This window comes from Gopherus flavomarginatus, chromosome 7 (assembly GCF_025201925.1).
Source record: "Gopherus flavomarginatus isolate rGopFla2 chromosome 7, rGopFla2.mat.asm, whole genome shotgun sequence".
Taxonomy (NCBI): domain Eukaryota; kingdom Metazoa; phylum Chordata; order Testudines; family Testudinidae; genus Gopherus; species Gopherus flavomarginatus.
Genome location: NC_066623.1, coordinates 91,534,672 through 91,552,490, shown reverse-complemented (window position 1 = coordinate 91,552,490; position 17,819 = coordinate 91,534,672). Strand labels below are relative to the sequence as shown.

General features: G+C 37.2%; 2 protein-coding genes across 8 annotated transcripts in view; one reads left to right on the top strand and one right to left on the bottom strand.

Annotated features, from left to right (window-relative positions):
• Positions 1–1,349, top strand: part of NEXN (nexilin F-actin binding protein) — a 39,715-nt gene extending 38,366 nt beyond the window's left edge. The window contains exon 13 of the mRNA XM_050961905.1: positions 978–1,349. Coding sequence (XP_050817862.1) covers positions 978–1,349 — 372 coding nt within the window. The remainder of the gene's footprint in view (positions 1–977) is intronic.
• Positions 1–17,819, bottom strand: part of FUBP1 (far upstream element binding protein 1) — a 54,962-nt gene that overhangs the window by 15,949 nt on the left and 21,194 nt on the right. For 3 of the 7 annotated variants that reach the window (XM_050961872.1, XM_050961875.1, XM_050961878.1), the window contains 4 exons: positions 9,131–9,190; positions 8,904–9,046; positions 6,376–6,422; positions 3,889–5,487 (listed from right to left, as the gene is read on the bottom strand). In XM_050961872.1, coding sequence (XP_050817829.1) covers positions 5,457–5,487; positions 6,376–6,422; positions 8,904–9,046; positions 9,131–9,190 — 281 coding nt within the window. In that variant the 3' untranslated portion in view covers positions 3,889–5,456. Of the gene's footprint in view, positions 1–3,888; positions 5,488–6,375; positions 6,423–8,464; positions 8,558–8,903; positions 9,047–9,130; positions 9,191–17,819 lie in introns of those variants that run through there. The other 4 variants (XM_050961873.1, XM_050961877.1, XM_050961876.1 and 1 more) reach the window with 3 other exon arrangements.

Here is a 17,819-nt window from a genome sequence, read left to right as displayed (position 1 = left end):
TGTTTTTCTACATTTTCAAATATATTTTTCAATTACAGCACAAAGTGTACAGTGCTCACTTTATATTATTTACAAATATTTGCACTAAAAAAAATAGCACTTTTGTAGCCAGTGCTGCAAGGTATTTCTGTGCCAGAAATGCTAAACCAGGGGTTGGTTCTCAAACTGGGAGTCAGAACCCCTCAGGGGGTCACAAGGTTATTACATGGGGGGTTGTGTGCTGTTAGCCTCCACCCCAAGCCTCCCTTTGCATCCAGCATTTATGATGGTGTTATACATTAAAAACACTTTTTTATGTATTTAAGGGGGGGATCACTCAGAGGCTTGCTGTTTGAAAGACGTCATCAGTACAAAAGTCTGAGAACCACTGTGCTAAACATTCATATGCCTCTTCATGCTTTGACTTGTAGATCGCACTATATTTAGTACAAATATTTAGACCAAAGATAAAGTGAGCAGTGTATACTTTGTATTGTGTTATAATTGAAATCAATATTGGAAAATGTAGAAAAAAATCCAAAAATATTTATAATTTAAATTGGTATTCTATTATTAACAGTGCAATTAAAACTGACTAACAGCAATTAATTATTTTAATAGTTTAACAGCTCTAATACATACATAATGGTGTAGAGAAGGTGGACATGTTTTCCTTAAAACATTTGGCCAGTTCTCAAATAAGGAGGAAGCAACATACATTCTTATATTGTTCCCCAGATTCCACCTCTGCACCTCACTACATTAAGCTCTGTCTTCCCCAACTTTCCCATTATGCCTTTCTTGTTCAGTATCCAGATTGTGGTATTGATACATAATCTGTTATTATCCAGTATGCTTGCTTTGGGAGTTGCCATCTCCTTTCCCCAAAATTTTAGTTTTTTCTAACTTTCATATGGCCAAAGATTTACGAGGCATTGCACACTGTTCATGTTATAACAGTGTTTGAAATTCTCTAAATCAATTTATTTTTAACACAGAAAAGGGAAGAGGAGGAGGAAGAAGAGGGAAGTATTATAAATGGTTCTACTTATGAAGATGAAGAGAACCAAGCTCGGTCAGGAGCTCCATGGTTCAAGAAACCCCTAAAGAACACATCAGTTGTAGACAGCGAGCCAGTAAGATTTACTGTTAAAATTACGGGAGAGCCAAAACCTGAAGTCACATGGTGGTTTGAAGGGGAAATGTTGCAGGACTCTGAGGACTATCAGTACATTGAAAGAGGAGAAACTTACTGCCTTTACTTACCAGAAACTTTCCCAGAAGATGAAGGAGAATATATGTGTAAAGCAGTCAACAGCAGAGGCACAGCAGCTAGCACCTGTATTCTCACCATTGAAAGTAAGAGTTAATGTTTTATCTTGTTTTGTTTCAGTGCCTAATTACTTTACACACCTTTCCTGTTGCAAAGACTATTCCATTTTTCTTGACTCTCCTTTTCTTTTCTAGCTGACGACTACTAATCCTCTACTTTTGCTGGAAACCTCCCTCAACTTTCTTACTGCATCCATCTCTTTTTCTGTGGTGGGGCCAATAAAAGGAAACTACAAAGTGTCATTCCTATAGCAGATAGGGATATCCTTTGTACTGCATGAGTGTTCAAGTTCTGTTACAATGTGAAATTTGGTATCAAAGGCACATTACACTAAAAGGAGGACTGGTATGAAAAAGCCCAACTATAGAAAAAACTGAATTGTATTTGTGTTCCTACCTTTGATGACCAATTATTCTGTAGTATAACAATTAAATACATAATCTGGAAGTTCAGGAGGTAGGAATACATTCTGCATGAACACTAAGTTTATAGCTGCTTTATTTTGTCTCAGACTTAACAGGCAAAAACGAATGTTTCTGGAATAAAAGTAATGTACTATTTTTAAACAATAAAAGGTTATGTAATGGTTTAAGCTTTTTGTTTAATAAAACATTTTTCTTTCAATCAGCTGTAACTTATATTCAACATAGTAATGGGATGTGTAATTAGTGATGAATTTACACTATTAGTGATTATAGGCTAAAGTTTTGTTCACTCTGTTAGACTACCAAGACTTGCATTTGAAGGTTGTTTTTTCCCCCCACATCTGTACCAGTTACCCATGTTAAAATAGCATTTGGCATATTAAAACAAAATTTGAAGAAAGTACATTTGGGGATATATTGGGGTTGCACAGCAGTTATTTTCTCCACTTTCGTCCTCACCTGGTTGCAATTTTTGTTACTGCATCTTAGTCTATGTTTGGTTTTGTAGTGAAAAGACAACAAGTGTTAATTCTCTTATGGGAAATCCACAAAGACAAATGATGTACCTGTCAGTGCCTCAAAACATTTTAAAATGGATTTTTGTTCAGATTATTCTGTCCAACCTTCATAGGACTTATTTTTTTAAATACAAAGCATACATACTTCAACTTTTTCTGCACTTATATTCTTCAACATAATACAATAAGCTAGAGGCTGTACCCAAATGAATTCTTATGGAAAAAATAAAACAATGATTGTTTGAGGTTTTATTTTAAGTTATATATTCTGGTTGTTGGTTCCATTTGTGTTTGTATTAGCTGCATATTTTTGAAACTTTTTCTGGTTCTCAATGAACAATTACAATTAGATATATCCTGACAATTATTTTGCTGATCAGCTGCATGACAGTCTTCTGAATATTACAATTAGAAGATAAATTGTCAAATATATCTTCATTCATTTCATGTAGGTAGTGTTTCTTCACAAAATTATTAAACAATCCGTTTGTAAGCACCTACAGGATAATAGGGTGATAAGTAATACCCAACAGGGATTTGTCAAGAACACATCATGCCAAACCAATCTACTTCCTTCTCTGACAGGGTTTCTGGCCCAGTGGATAAAGGGAGAAGCAGTAATGTGACATCTTAATTTCAGTGAGGCTTTTGACAGTCCCCAGTGATACACACATAACCAAACTAGGGAAATGTAGACTAAATAAAATTACTATAAAATGGATACACAACTGGTTGAAAGATAACCATCTCTGAGCATAATCAGTGGTTTGCTGTCAAATTAGATAAACGTTTGGGATCCAGCAGGGGTATGTCTTGGGTCTGATATTATTCAATATGTTCATTAATGACTTGGATAATGGAGCAGAGAGTGCACTTATAAAAAGCCAGGTGCAAAGTACTATATGTGGAAATAAAAATCCAAATCTATAAATAAAAGTGGCAAATAACTGGGCTAGGCAGTTGTATTCAATTTCTGATCTACTGTAACCCCTATATCCTTTTCAGCAGTACAAGTCAACAATGTGATGCAGTTTCGAAAAAGGCAAATATTCTGAGGTGTTTTAACTAGAGTGTTTGTATGTAAGACTGCTTTTCCCACTCTTCTCAGCACTGGTGAGGCTTCACGTGGAACAGCGTCCCCAGTTTTGGGCATCATGCTTATTCCAGAGAAGAGCAACAAAAGTGATACCAAGGTTTAAAAAAACATGACTGATGAGGAAAGATTTAAAAAATGGGTATGTTTAGTTTTGAGGAAAGACAGTGATTGGCTGGTCTCGTCATGGATTTATGGAATAGCTTAATCTGCTGCAAGGGTGATATTAGGAAAACATTTCTAACTATAAGGATAATTAAGTTCTGGAGTAAATCATCAAGAGAGGGTGTGGAATCCCCATTACTGGACGTTTAAGAAGAGGTTAAACCAGCACCTGTCAGCAATGGTCTAGTATACTTGGTCTGACCCTACTACAGGTGGTGACCTCTCCAGGTCCCTTCCATTCCTACATTTCAATGTTTCTTGCATGAATTTATACAATACTGTGAAAATAATCACAAATGTATGTATTTTCCATCTGAAGTGACATGCGAAAGTCAAGATAAAGCCAGGAGGAAAGAAGGGAAAAAAAGACAAACATCATTTTGTATTATCCATCATGTTACATTTATTGAGAAAACCATACAAAAAATGTTATACAGTTAATGTGTACCCATATTACATACAATGTCAATAATGCAAGCTCAAAACCACATTTTGTAAAGCATTCAATTTACCTCAAGTCCAAGCTGCATCTCCCTAAGACACTTCCCATCACAGTAGCCTTATAAAGCCAATCTTCTTTTTACACACGGGTAGTTTCTGTAGAGAACACTTTTCTCAGGACGAAAATGCATCTCACATGCATAAGAGAAATATGTGCATATACATGAGAGTTTTATAGGGTATTACTAGGGAAGAGGGAACCCTGTCAACTGTATGCTTACTGGACGGCCCAAATTTTGCCAATTTACAACATGCAAAGGAAACATAGAAAACCTATTTCATGAGGGGGAAAAATAGTTTCAAGAATCCAATAAAACTGTTATGGAGGAAGATGAAATATTTCACGTAAGAGGCTGTGCAGTGAATAATAATACAACCTGCCTGGACACCAAAATACACTATGATACTTCCAACTGAAGGTTACCCTCCCAGCTGCCATAGTTCATGGCATGTCTTACAGTATAAAGACTGAAGAACACAAGCTGTAAATGCTTTTAAACATTACACTTCCCCTACTTCCCTTTTAAAACTGCAGTACTCAACATCCTACTTCATTTGCAAGGTTCTATCCAATCAAGATACATTTATTTAACGTCCCATTTTGGAAAGTTCAGTTACTTTTCTACCAAATCACAAAACAAATCTTTGCTCAGAAATAAGATTCTAGTAATTTAATTATCTTCTGTCCTCTAAAAGAAATAGTTCGAAGACTGATTTAAATAATAACACTACGCTTAGCATAAAACATGCCAATAAGTCCAGCAATAAGTGAGCAGAAAATCAGTATGCCACAAACACTAAACTGAAGCCATTATGACTTTCACACCCCATCATCAATCCAAATAACTGGCCTGTCTTTTCTATTTCCTCCCACTTCCTAAATTTACTCAGTTTAAGATCTGAATTATTAAAATATTCACGTAATGGTGAAATAAAAAGCAGCATGTTTAAGGAAGTGAAATTGAAATCCCACCCCAGACAATAAATTTTTAGGATTTAAAAGCCACTGGGGGTACATACCTAGTTCTCTTGTGAAAAATAAATGAGTTACATATCAAACTACAAGTAAACAAAAGTGAAGTGGCTTGAGGGAATTAAGTGCAACTATTAATTTCAGAAGGTAAATATATCTAAGCTTGACTGCTTAGAAGAATATAAATTAAAATATATAGTTTAATATTAGCCACATAGTGTTAAAAACTAAACAGATTATTGAACATTTATGGTCAAGCAAATAGCATTTTAAAGAATGAGAAGTGATCAGACAGAAAAATTATACCCTGCACCATTATGTATGGGATACATTTCAAATCTGTTGTTTTGCCAATTTTACCTTCTACATGGACCCCTTCTATGGTCCGTGCTCATCGGCTCACCAATGGCATACACTCAAAGGATTCCTCTTTATTGGTAGTAACTATCTCAGGACCTGATTTTATGAGCTATGATTTGGTGCTTGCAGCATCTTCAGCACTGTGTGTGAAAATGAAGGCAGTATTTTTGAATATTTTTCTTTGATATAGATATAAGCAGGACTTTTGAAAAAGAAGGATCAGCACATTTTATATATTGAATAAACAAAAACTGATGAGATGCTGCTTTAACTAAAAAACTGTACCAGACCATCGAATAAAACAAACATTTTAAACTGGCAAAAGTATACAGCAATCCAGTGAAAGTATCAAAGAACAGAAAATACTGATTGCTATATAGATAATGAAAAGATTATTTGCCATACAGTTAACATTTCACTTGTGCACATGCTTTCTAGTAAGACATACTATTTTGCAAAACTTGTGTCAGTTTTCCTACTATATCAGGTGGATAAGCAAACTAGTTTATCTAAAAATTTCACTAATATTATGTTGTATAACTTCTTTAAAAAGTCAAGTTATCAGTTCCAGTAACAAGAGAAACACACAGTATTCTATTTAGCTTTTAGGGGTGGGGTGGGAATAATGACTTGCCAGTAATAAAAACATTTGTGAAGGCTGTTGAAGTTTCTAACCAAGTATTTCCTGCATCTTGGGGGAGGGGGAAAAAGTTTTGTTTTCCTTTGTTAAATTATTACAATTCAGCTATTTGAGGAAAAAGTAACAAAAAATTACTTATTCAGATTAAGTTTAATTACTGCAGCAATCCACTCATCTTTTCTAAAAAAATAAAGATACATATTTACCCAGAAATGTGAACGGTTGTTTAAACAACTGAGAGACTTTCCACTGAAATGGAACCATGAGTAACAGAATGCATTTGGGGAAATCAGCAGATTGCTTTTGAATACACAACCACAAAAATCTCACAGGGACAACATTAATGTACTGAAATATGTATTTATATACTTCCTTAGGTTGTGCTTACCTGTTGCTTTTTGCAGCAGAACCTAAGGTGGAAGGTCTGGGAAGGCACTGTGAAGTATAAATAATTGCACTGTTTGCAATTAATAAAGATTTTATACCTTAAAATGAATCAAAATCAACAGCCTCCATTTTGTGAATGATATAGAATCCAGTGAATTTAATTTTGTTCAGTTTAATTAGTAATAAAATGCACCATTCTACTATAATGTCATCTATAAAAGTATCATGCAAAATATCTTAACTATTAAGCTTCATATCCTACCCTAAAGATTGCAATATCTTCCCAGCAGTTTGTTTCAAACTACTACTAAAATTCCTAATCTAAAAAGGGGTAAGGTAGTTCCCTCCAGGTTCTACAAAACGCAATAAAATACATTGCTAATTATCTGTATAATAAAACTACTTCAAATTTCAAGCCTTAAGTTTTACTTCTCTATGCAGCCACCTTAAAAATGTATTCTCAAAGCAACAAATGGTGCTCCAAAAAGATATGGCTAATACAGGCTTATAAAATGGTTTAACATATACCTGCATCACTACATGTCTGCAAACTAACTTAAGACAAAACAACTTCTGTCTGTCAAGCAGTTCCAATCACTTTTCATATTAACAAGATATGCATATTTTCATAAACTAAATAATACAGCCTTTGTCTCAGGAGCCCTAGTGAAAAATGTTGTATTACTTAGATAACACAAGATTTTCTTTAGCTATTGCTGAACATTTCAAGAATACTTACCCATAAAGCTCACATATATATATATATGCACACCTATGTTTCTGAATTAAGAAGCAGTTATGATTTCCTAAGATATTAGCACTGTATTCCAACATAATATTCACACAAGTATGGCATTTGCATTATGTGGAACATTGACAAACGATACTGTTGCAGTTCATCAATTTGTCATTCTGATGTACTTACAGTGCAATGCTCCTTGAAGGAACAATCAAGGATGATACACAGCACAGTCCTCCTCACCCCTATAGAGCTAGTTCTATACTGGCTGGATCAAACCTGCACTTCAACAGACAATGGCAAGACAGACTGTATTGCATGTAGTCTAATATATGCAAAGAGCCAATAAATATGCAAACAGCAAACAATGAATTTCAACAGAATCAGATTTTCGGTATGAGCAGTAATGTAACAAAAAAAGTATATCAAATAATTTGATTCAACAACTGGTCTTGAGCATTTACACAACAGGACTTATCTGTACTGAAAGAAGTTCTCTGTCAACCACTCCCCCTACCCCAAACAAAATATAAAGTTTCAATGTCAGATGCAATTCTGGTAACCAAGTTCACCTTTCTACACTGATTTTTGAAATGAACTACTGCAAACTGAATGCTTAGAACATTTAATTAAAAAGTAAAAACCTTTTATAACTAATCTGAAAAATGTTTAAAATAGTTATGCTGAAACAGTCAAGTAAGTATCAAATTAAAAAACAGAAAGGTTAACTTATAGCAGCTGTACAGGTCTGAAACAGTGGTCATGTATAAAAAGGGAAATTTCACTGTTAATGCAATGGAAGTATGCCAAAAGATCACCTTTTTAAACACATGCAATTTTTAATCAAATAGAAAGAAAATAAAGGTATCAAGATTACTGGTGCTAGACAGCAAAATACAATAAATGAAAGAGATCCTCCATCTACGACTATTCTGCAAAGGGGAAAACATGCCAATGACAGGTTTTTAAACTCATTCTAAGATTTCATGGGGGGAAAAAAAAATCTCATTTGGGTACATATACCTTAATTCAGCATTGCTAGTAAGTCCTAGAATTCTTGAAATACCCACATATCCAACTTACCGACACAGGAGGTTTCATATTATTTATTGTAAAGCACAAAACAGGCATTTTAAAAGTGAAAGTATACATTGAAAAAGTACATTTATATCACAAAGCATTGACCACATAATAATTGCAAATACATTTGCTGGAATGTGTACATCTACACTAATATACTAAAAACAAACCAATTTTCATTTCTACACAGAAATATTACCTCCTATCAGTAGTGATAGATATTTTGTACATTTTCAAAAACACTATTTTTAAACCAAACAAAATTAAGATCTTCATCAAGGCGTCTGCATCCATACATTTAACAAAGGTTTTTTCCCCCACACAATGAAGCAAATACTGTATTGTCCACTTCTTATTATTGGCCCTGTGCAGAAGAGATACATAAGAGATACACAAAAAGTTAAAGAAAATCCTTCAAATTGAGCTAACTCAGGAGTGAAGCCTTTAAGAAAGAAAAATTGGTTAATGTAAATGGTGGTGGCTTCTTGCATGATTTTCTAAACCCTGGGAGGAGAAAAATTTTTAATCAAAAGCACTGAACGTTCTGAAGAGATAGAGAACTCAAGTTACCAGATAAAAGTCATTTACTAATTATTCTGAGTTATTTTGCTAGAAAAAAAGGATGCACACTCCAACGGTAACAAAAACAGGAGACATGCGCAAAAAATAAATAAATTTATAAACACAAAATAATTCATAAAACTTTATACCTGTGGTGCTGGAGGATGCTGTGGCATTCCCTGTGGACTTGTCTGGGCATAATATGCTGCTTGCTGTCTGTAGTATTCAGCCCATGCTGCACTGTAATCAGGCTGACCTGGTGGGGCCCCAGCTGGAGCTGGAACTGCTTGACCTAAAATAAATTAGGAGTACATAACTTTGTTGCTGTAACAAAGACAAAGAAGCTCAAAATAATCTCATTTCTAGCAAACATTACCTTGCTTCTTGTAATATTCCTCCCAAGCCTTTGAATAATCTTGTGGCTGCCCTTGTTGACCTGAAAAACCCCCCACATTTTAATGTAAAAACTCCCGTGTACACCAAAATTATACATATATACAAAGACAGAGGTATTCTGCCTCTCAGTTGATTTCAGGTCCACATTAAAAAAAAAAAAAAAAAAAATTAAAGATAGCATACATGTAAATATCAAGCAATTTACACAATGCTATTCTTCCTGTTGATATTAGCCACTTTTAACTCCGGGACACTACCATTTCAAATATGCTTAAATATCAACAATACTGATTTTACTACTTCCATGTGACCAGATTTGAGCACATCCTTTATGGAAAGCAGCGTGCAGGAGTCAGGAAGTTTGCACATGAACACTCAGTTTTGTCATTTAGACCTTGTATGTTAATACTTTTAAAAGCAAAAAATAAAAAGGATTCCTGCTGAAATGTGTTCCAGAGCACACTTTTTTTTATTTTTGGTGAGAAGGACACGACACACAAAAAACAACACTTTCTTTTCCAAGCATGCCCACTTGGATTTACTTGAATAACTGACAGTATTTTCAGTTAAAATGCAGGTCAAGAAGGGAGAGGAATTAAGTAGTCAGATTACAAAATGTGATCTTGTTGCACAGGCTGCATTTACTAACACACTAGCTGTTAATTCATTAAATTTCAAGTTAATTGATTTGCTGTCTGAGCAAATGGAAATAAATCTCAAGATCTGTTTAACACTATTAGAGCTAAGCACTTCGGTCAAAGAGCACATATTTTTATTAATATATTCCACAAAAGAAGACAATCCCCAAGATCCTCCTCTTTCCTCCTCATTTCCAAATTTCAAGCTATGTAATTTATTCTCAACACACACAATAACTGTCTGATTATAATTAAGAACTATTGCCTCATTCAACAGTGCTCAAAGTTGAAAGCAGAAGGCAACAAGGTACATGGAATATGCCAATAGCACAAGTTTTACTTTTTCCATCCAACAGGCAACAGTTATTACTAAAAAAAAAAAACTAAACCCAATAATATAACTATTTGAAAGGAAGGTCAAGGATGCCCCTAACCTCTTCCTCCCTCAGCCCTCTGAATTTAGAAACCCCTAACTCCTCCTATTATTACCACCAACTTTTTGCATGACAATGAGGCATCCCAAGAGCCACAACTCTCCAAAGGTGCTTTTGCCAGCTGCCACTATAATGGAAACACATGACTACTGACAAAATACTAGCACACATTCAGGTAGAGTTTGAGGTGCTCAGGATGGCTGGTTGAGATAGCCAAGGACACAGATTAACTGACTTGTCTTGATCTTCCAAAGACAAAGACAAGTCTTTATGGAATATATGCATACTGATACATTAAGATATGTCCTAATTTTTATAATCTCTTGGCTAATAAGGTGTGTACGGTTCCAAGATTTTTTTGGGGGGGCGGGGGGGGGAGACACGGAGAGAGAATAGAAAACTGCAAAAATAAAAAGAAAACACTTCAGTTCCTGCAACTCAAACTGATCCCTGCTCACTGTGGTCATACAAAGATTTTAAACAAACCTGGATCTTCTGAGGAAACAAATCAGCTAGAAACAGAGTAAAATAAGAAGAAACAAAGGATTTTCAAGAAGTACACCAGAATGAAAAACATCCCTTCTACTTTCTTTTTGTTTATTCCAATCCTCTTTTGCAAATGGAATGTGCAGGTCCCAGGCAAAGGTCCAGTTCCTACATTTTGTAAATTATGAGGTAGCCTGTTTTTTCGCATGCAATAAACTTTTTTTTTTTTTTTAAAAACAAGTTATATCCCAAAGCACTCTCCAACTCTTCCCTTCACATCTCCAGAAGCCCAGTCTTCTATTCCTAAACATGGCTCACTAAGACTCCTGACAGCTCCCTAGCGAACGCTTTCCATCGCCGTATCTCGACCTCCCGTATCTCGACCTCCCGACACAACCTCTCTCTTATTAATAGCTCCCAGATGGAGGCATTCACACCTCCCGATAGCCAAGATTCCTCCCTGGCACAACACTGGGGCAAAATCAGCCAGTGTTCAGTTTACACACACTTGGATATTAAGTTCTCCTAAGGGTTAGTGATTTTTGTCACGGTCATATTACTGAGGTAAGGCCAGCACAGTTGATACCACTTAATCCTAGTAGAATTTAAATTTTTCTTCTCTCTCTTGATCAAACTGTGTAGACAGATGGTAAAGCATCTCTTCTGTTCCTGATCAGGAAAACTTAAGTTATGACCCAAATGGAAATTTAGGAGCTGAAGTCATGTAGTTTGTTGTGCAATTTGCATTTACCCTCCTCCAATAGTGTGATCAAAAGGTCTCAAATATCAATAGATACTTCTGGTGACTTTCTTTCACATACCCACTTTCAATTATAGCTAGAGATTTTGTATTAGACATGAGTCAAAGAAAAAAAGTTAAAGTATGGTGCAGTAATGTGTATTGGTACCATGTGAAGGTTTCCGATTTTATAAATACATGATAGCGCTGGCTGTTTTACAAGTTATATCCCAAAGTACTTTCCAACTTCTTCCCTTCACATCTCCAGAAGCCCAGCTGGAAAAGAAAGGTTTTGAAGATTCTTTCTGTATCTAACCATATGTTTTTATGGAGCGCAAAAACTCACATGAAAACCAGTATCAAAATTTATTATCTGCTGACTTACTTTGTGGAAGAGGTCCAGAAAGGATCTGGGTTAGACTACTATTCTTGCTAATTCCAGAGACAGCTCAAGCTTACTCCATGGAATTACTCCTGGGGGAATTCTGTGCCATTACACAATGCAGAATTTTGCAGAAATTAATGGTGAGTGGGCAGAAATTCCATTTCCCTCCCATAGAAATAGGCTATAGAGATGTTGGCCACCAGTAGGAGCCGTTGGACCCGGCACAGCCCAGCTCACAAATAGAAGACAAGCCCGAGGGGAGGGAGAGGGAACTGGAGGGTATCCCTGGGCTCTAGGAGGGCAGGGTCTGTGAGTGTTAGGGGCGTGTGTGAGGAGGGGGAGCGGAAAGACGTGCACCTGCAGCTAGCCTCAGGAGAGGGTGGGGTATGGGGTGAGAGTGTCTGGGTAGGGGTGGTGTGTGAGAGTGTCTGGTGTGTTAGAGTGCCAGGAAGGGCTCCACAGCTGGGCTCTGGGGGGGGAGGGGAGGAGAAGACAACAACAAAGAAGCAGGAATTGGGTTGTCGTAGGGGTTAACACTATTCCTGGGGGATATTTTGTTTGCAGAATTTAGTTTTTTGGCACAGAATTTCCCCAGCAATAATGGAATCCTGGGGCTTCACCACATCCCTTCACTCAGGATGAGTCCTTCCAAAGCTGTACTAAAACACTAAAGTCTAATTAGCATACTGAAACTTTTTACCAGTAATGCTTTATTAGATCATATTACCTATATACACACACGCATCTTGAAGAGGCCACTGTAGAAGCATATGAACGACTTATCAAAGAAACCAGACTAAGAGAGGAGGCAAAGTCCCAGAAAAGCAGTCAATTTTTTTATTCTTAACAATTACCTCTCCACCAGTTAAACATCTAGACTGTAGTGGGCAATAAGGAAGGAGAGGAATTCCCTCCTTAAGTATTAGTGTAGTATAGTACTTGGGGAGCTCTGAACAATGCTTCTGAACAGGAATTAAGGTCAAGCATTTTATAAACATGTTAATGGGTGACCATTAGCACATTTTCTGATTCGTCTGTGGTGGCTGATGCTTTATCATCTACCAAGATGTTACTGCAGCGCATTCTGAATGCTTTGATCCACTAAGGCTGCTTATCTTTGAACCCCACTGATGCAGAGTCTGACTATGAAAAATCTAGACATTTTCAGGCCCAGATACGTAAGGTAACAGAAAACAATGATAACATCCTGAACCAGAAGATTCTACAATGATAAAATCTAAGAGTGCGTCTCATACCCAGAATGTGCAATGCTCTTTATGGTACTGAAGCTTTGAGTAAAACTAAAGAATGTACTCCCTTGATGTATGGAAAAAAGTTTCTTTGTAATTACTGATTCTGGGAATTATTCTGGAATAGTAAGTGACTGTCTTTGTGGAAAAAGTAATAAAGCTTGTGCCTTCTAAGAGCAGACATCCTTCTTGCTGACATGACTGCAACCTGGAATCATGATTATATGAAGAAAATATATGGAATTTACGTCTTGTGTCTCAGTGAATATGTTATGAAGACCGCAAATCGGCAGGAAGAGAAGACAGGTCTGACTGCTGGTTTGGATAGATGTACTACCCTATGGAATCTTGATCTATTTGCTTAATATTTCGATGATCTGTGCTTATAACACTATGCTGAGACAAAAAGAAATAGGTGGGAGATTTCAGACCAAAGAAATCCAGAACTACAGTTTCTGATTTCCTAGGATCTCTCTCCAAGAAAGAATTCTGTCCAAATTTGTGTGTAGGCAGAGAAGATGAAAGGGCAGAAGAGTTTTACTTCAGATGAACATCCCATCAATCCTATTTAGGACTTGATGATCAGTGACCAAGCTGTCAGTTTCAGGTAGTCAAGACTGGGATTCTACAGCAGGCTCTGCAACAGAGCATCCTAATTGGCGAGAAACTGAAATTAAGACCATTAGGATAATCCCAGTAGGTCCAATCTGTGTTAACAATGATCCTACCCTCATCTTTTTAATTGCTTCTCCTTACAGTGGAAGGGAGGGGGCCTTGGAAGCACACAAAGAAACCATTTAGGCCCTCTGTGAGCCAGAACATATCCTCAGTTAACCTTGGTTTGTTTCCCTTAACTCTCCATTCCAACTGGATGGAAATATACCTATATGAGGGTAGCCTGGCTCTTTGGATATTTGCTGGAATACTTCTTCATTCAACCCATTCTAGGTTGTTTATCTGATGAAAACTTAGTCCATTTTTGTTTTTAGTGTCCTTTTATTTTGATCATCTTGATTGAAATAGGAGAATTCACGCTTAAGCCTTTAGACTTGAGATTCTTTGCACCCACTCATTGATTTATATATGTAATGATCATTGTGTTGCCTGACTGCCAGAACAGCCAACCTGATTTTTCATCCCTAGAAAGCTGGTTCTATGGAAAAGGCTGGCGTCTTGACTGAAGAGAAGGTTCTATTATCACATGGACTTCCTGTTTCTACCAGCAGAGAGGCAATCACATTTTCCTCTGCATCTTGTTTGAATGGTTCTGGAACTCCTGAAACTCACATGCAGCCTTGCATTTATTCATGTGACCTGAAGACCTAGGAGCTGCAGGTAAGGATGGACTGGTGTTTCTCCACAATGTAATACCTTAGATCAAGGGTCAACAACCTCTCAGAAGTGGTGTGCCAAGTCTTCATTTATTCACTCTAAAATAAGGTTTCGCATGCCAGTAATACAGTTTAACTGTTTTAGAAGGTCTCTTTCTATAAGTCTATAATATATAACTGAACTATTGCTGTTTGTAAAGCAGGAACGGTTTTAAAAACGTTTAAGAGGCTTCATTTAAAATTAAATTAAAATGCAAAGACCCCCGGACAGGTGACCAGGACCCAGGCAGTGTGAGTGCTGCTGAAAATCAGCTCGCATGCCACCTTTGGCATGCATTCCATAGGTTGTCTACCCCTGCCTTAGATCAGTGCCTGAATCTAGTCAAGCTTCTCTTATGTCAGGAACACACTGGCCCTCCTTGTATTTATCAAGTGCTAAGCAACTATGTTGCCTAACAAGGGGTATATATGAGTTTCTACAGTCCAGAGTCTTGCTATCACCACTATTATTTTCGACAAAACTCTGGAGGCAGAGGATAGCCCAAACTGCAATACATTGCACTGTCAGCAGCAGTTTGGTAGGTGAAATTGATGAACTGCTGACGGCAGTTAAGCTTCTGCCAGGGTCCAGCAATATGAGGTCATATGCAGGAGATTCTGCTGCTATACTGGAAGAATGTCCTGTATTTTAATCATCAGCTACCTGTTCAGTTTCGAGGTCTAGGATGATCTGGTCTGCACCTGATCTACTGCTTAATATGAAAATAGAGTAGACCAGTGGGTATCTTTGATCTTAAAAGGACAAGCTCTATTGCCCCAACTTGCAATAAATGTGTTATTCAGGATGGACTGATGTTTGTTACTCTTCAAGGCTGAGACAGAAAGAGTGAAGAATGTGGAGGAGACAATTCCAAAGTATTCTTGCTATGCTCTCTAGTACCCACTGTAAGAGTCACGAATCTGAAGAGCACGATATCTTGCCTCCTACCCTGGGCAGATGCAGACTCACTTACAGCCACATTGATGGTTTGGACTGAAAAGAGGGAAAGTGCCCATTTCCTAATCTGGCTTTCTCCCTGGCATTTCATGCTCAAGCTTTATTCTTGAAATAAGATGGTATAATCTTTGATGTTCGTAGGAAAAGAACTTCTGCCATTGTATATGTGCTTGTAGTCCATTTTGACGATGCTGGAGTAGGTAGCAACTAATTTGGTTTGTCCAAACTGTCACTTACCAGCTTTTCAAGCTTCTCCTCAAACAGTGTTCCACTTGAGAATTTTGAGATGAATTTGTAGTGTAATAGTGTAATTATCTGCAGTCCTGTGTTTAAGATGGAGTTGGTGGGTGTTTGGCCACGGAGTCTGCTGCCATGGCCCTTGCTGCTAACCTCATGAAAATCATGGACCCATCACTATGAATACAATAGCTAAGAATAAAACTTTCTACATAACCAACTTAAAACTTTTGGTTCTGGGGAGCGGCAGCAAGCATTTGCTCTTGTGAAACATGTAATTACCAGAGTAGCTCCTAGTACTACTGATGAAGCTTCCCAGTCCCTATGAAAGGTGGCTTTTATCTTCCTGCCAGGAATTACCATATGGTTTACAAGGGATGGTACAACTGTAACTATCAAGGAGGGAGCATTTGGGGTTTTGAAAGCTTACAGAGCATCATGTCTTGCTGACAATCTCTTCCCCATGTCAGAGATCTCCCATTCCTCCTTTACAACCTCTTTGAAGAAAGAAGGGGAACTGCAAATTCTGACTTAATACTGAATAATATTTCTAAATTGTTCATCCTCCATTTTGGATGGATCTCGACGGGGAAATCACCTTCCTTCCCCTTTACCTTGAACAGGTCTGTGGAGAAATGACCTCCCCTGGTTCTCTGGCTCAGGCTTATGAAGGTTTAAAGTCAAGAGTACCTCTTTCATGAGATTAACTACAGCTGAAGCTGGAGGGGAAAGATAAGGATCTGGAATGCTTCCCAACTACTGAATTCCAATTTGTTCTGCCCTTTTGGAGTTTTTTGCCTTACCTTTTGAAGGGTGAATTTTTTTCCCCCCATCTGAGAACTGGTCCCTTTTTCAGGGCTTGCCCACGCTCTGAGCCCCTGTGCCCTTCTTCATCTGATATGCACTTAGAAAGGAAATGAAGGGAAAGGTCCCTGAAAGAGCCTAGATCCTCCTTTGGAGGGAAACCAAGTCAGAACAAATACCAGATTTCTTGGCAGGACTGCAATTATCCCTTTAAGAATGTGAGAAGAGATTCTAGAGTTTGTTGCCTTAGGCATGGACTGGACCAATGGGGAGGGAGTTAATGGGAAAAATCCATGAACAGCAAGGATTGACCTGACTGCAGATTCACAGGCGTTAAACAGGATCTCAATAGGACTGACTCACCCTTGAAGAGAAGTCTGAGCTGTTAAGGGAAAGAATAGAAAAGCCCAACAAACCTTAAGAATCTGAACGGAGTTTTGGCAGAGTGTTTTTAGGCTGGGAGAATTATGACAGAACTCCCCCTCCTGAGATGGAAGGCCTCTTAAATGTTTCATCTGCTCCATCTGGTCACGACTATCATGCTCAGGAAAAGAAGAAATAGAAGTAAAGGAGTCTGATGGATGATTTAATTTGGAGCACGATGCCCCTAAAAACTGCCCCTGGATGAAGACTGAAAAGAAGAGAAATACTGTGCACTGCTATTCCAAAGTCTGCTTTTTTAAAACACAAGTATGGTAATGGAAAAAGTGAGAAATCAAAGCTGCTATTATTTGCATGGCCAGAGGCAGAAATTCTGGGGTATGCCTAAGGATAAGGCTAAGCCCCACGAACGAGATTATGTTCAAAATGGGAGAAGAGGCCATGACCCAGAAAAGTGAATTAGCACCTACTGGCAGGTCCGACACATCAGTGCCAAATATTCCTTCCTTATTCAAGGAAGGAAAAATAAGGAAATGACTGACAACTAAACAGCAAAGTTAAACACATATCCCTTCAAAGAATCACAAGTTTCACTTTTTTTTTTTAAAAAGCTAGTCAAAGCGAAGAACAAGCACTATCTTTATGATTCAGTTTATAGCACTTAGCTGTTGAACATCTAATAACAGATTTAAAAAATATGACATGCCATATAAAACCTATAGAAATGGCATTCGTTTGTAGCAAGCTTTATTATAAAAAGCTAGAGTAAACAAAAAAATAATAAAAATAAAAAGACATAAGTGGTCATCTAAGAGCAAATGTTAAACAGATGAACTTCCAAACCAGGAAGATAAACAACAGCTTTATAAAACACACCTCGAATTTCCAGATTCCCAAAGGCAACATAAAAAAGAATGAACTCCAAATATTGAAAGATTTTTAAAAATATGTATTCAAGCTGAAAAAGATTAAAAAATAATGCTACTT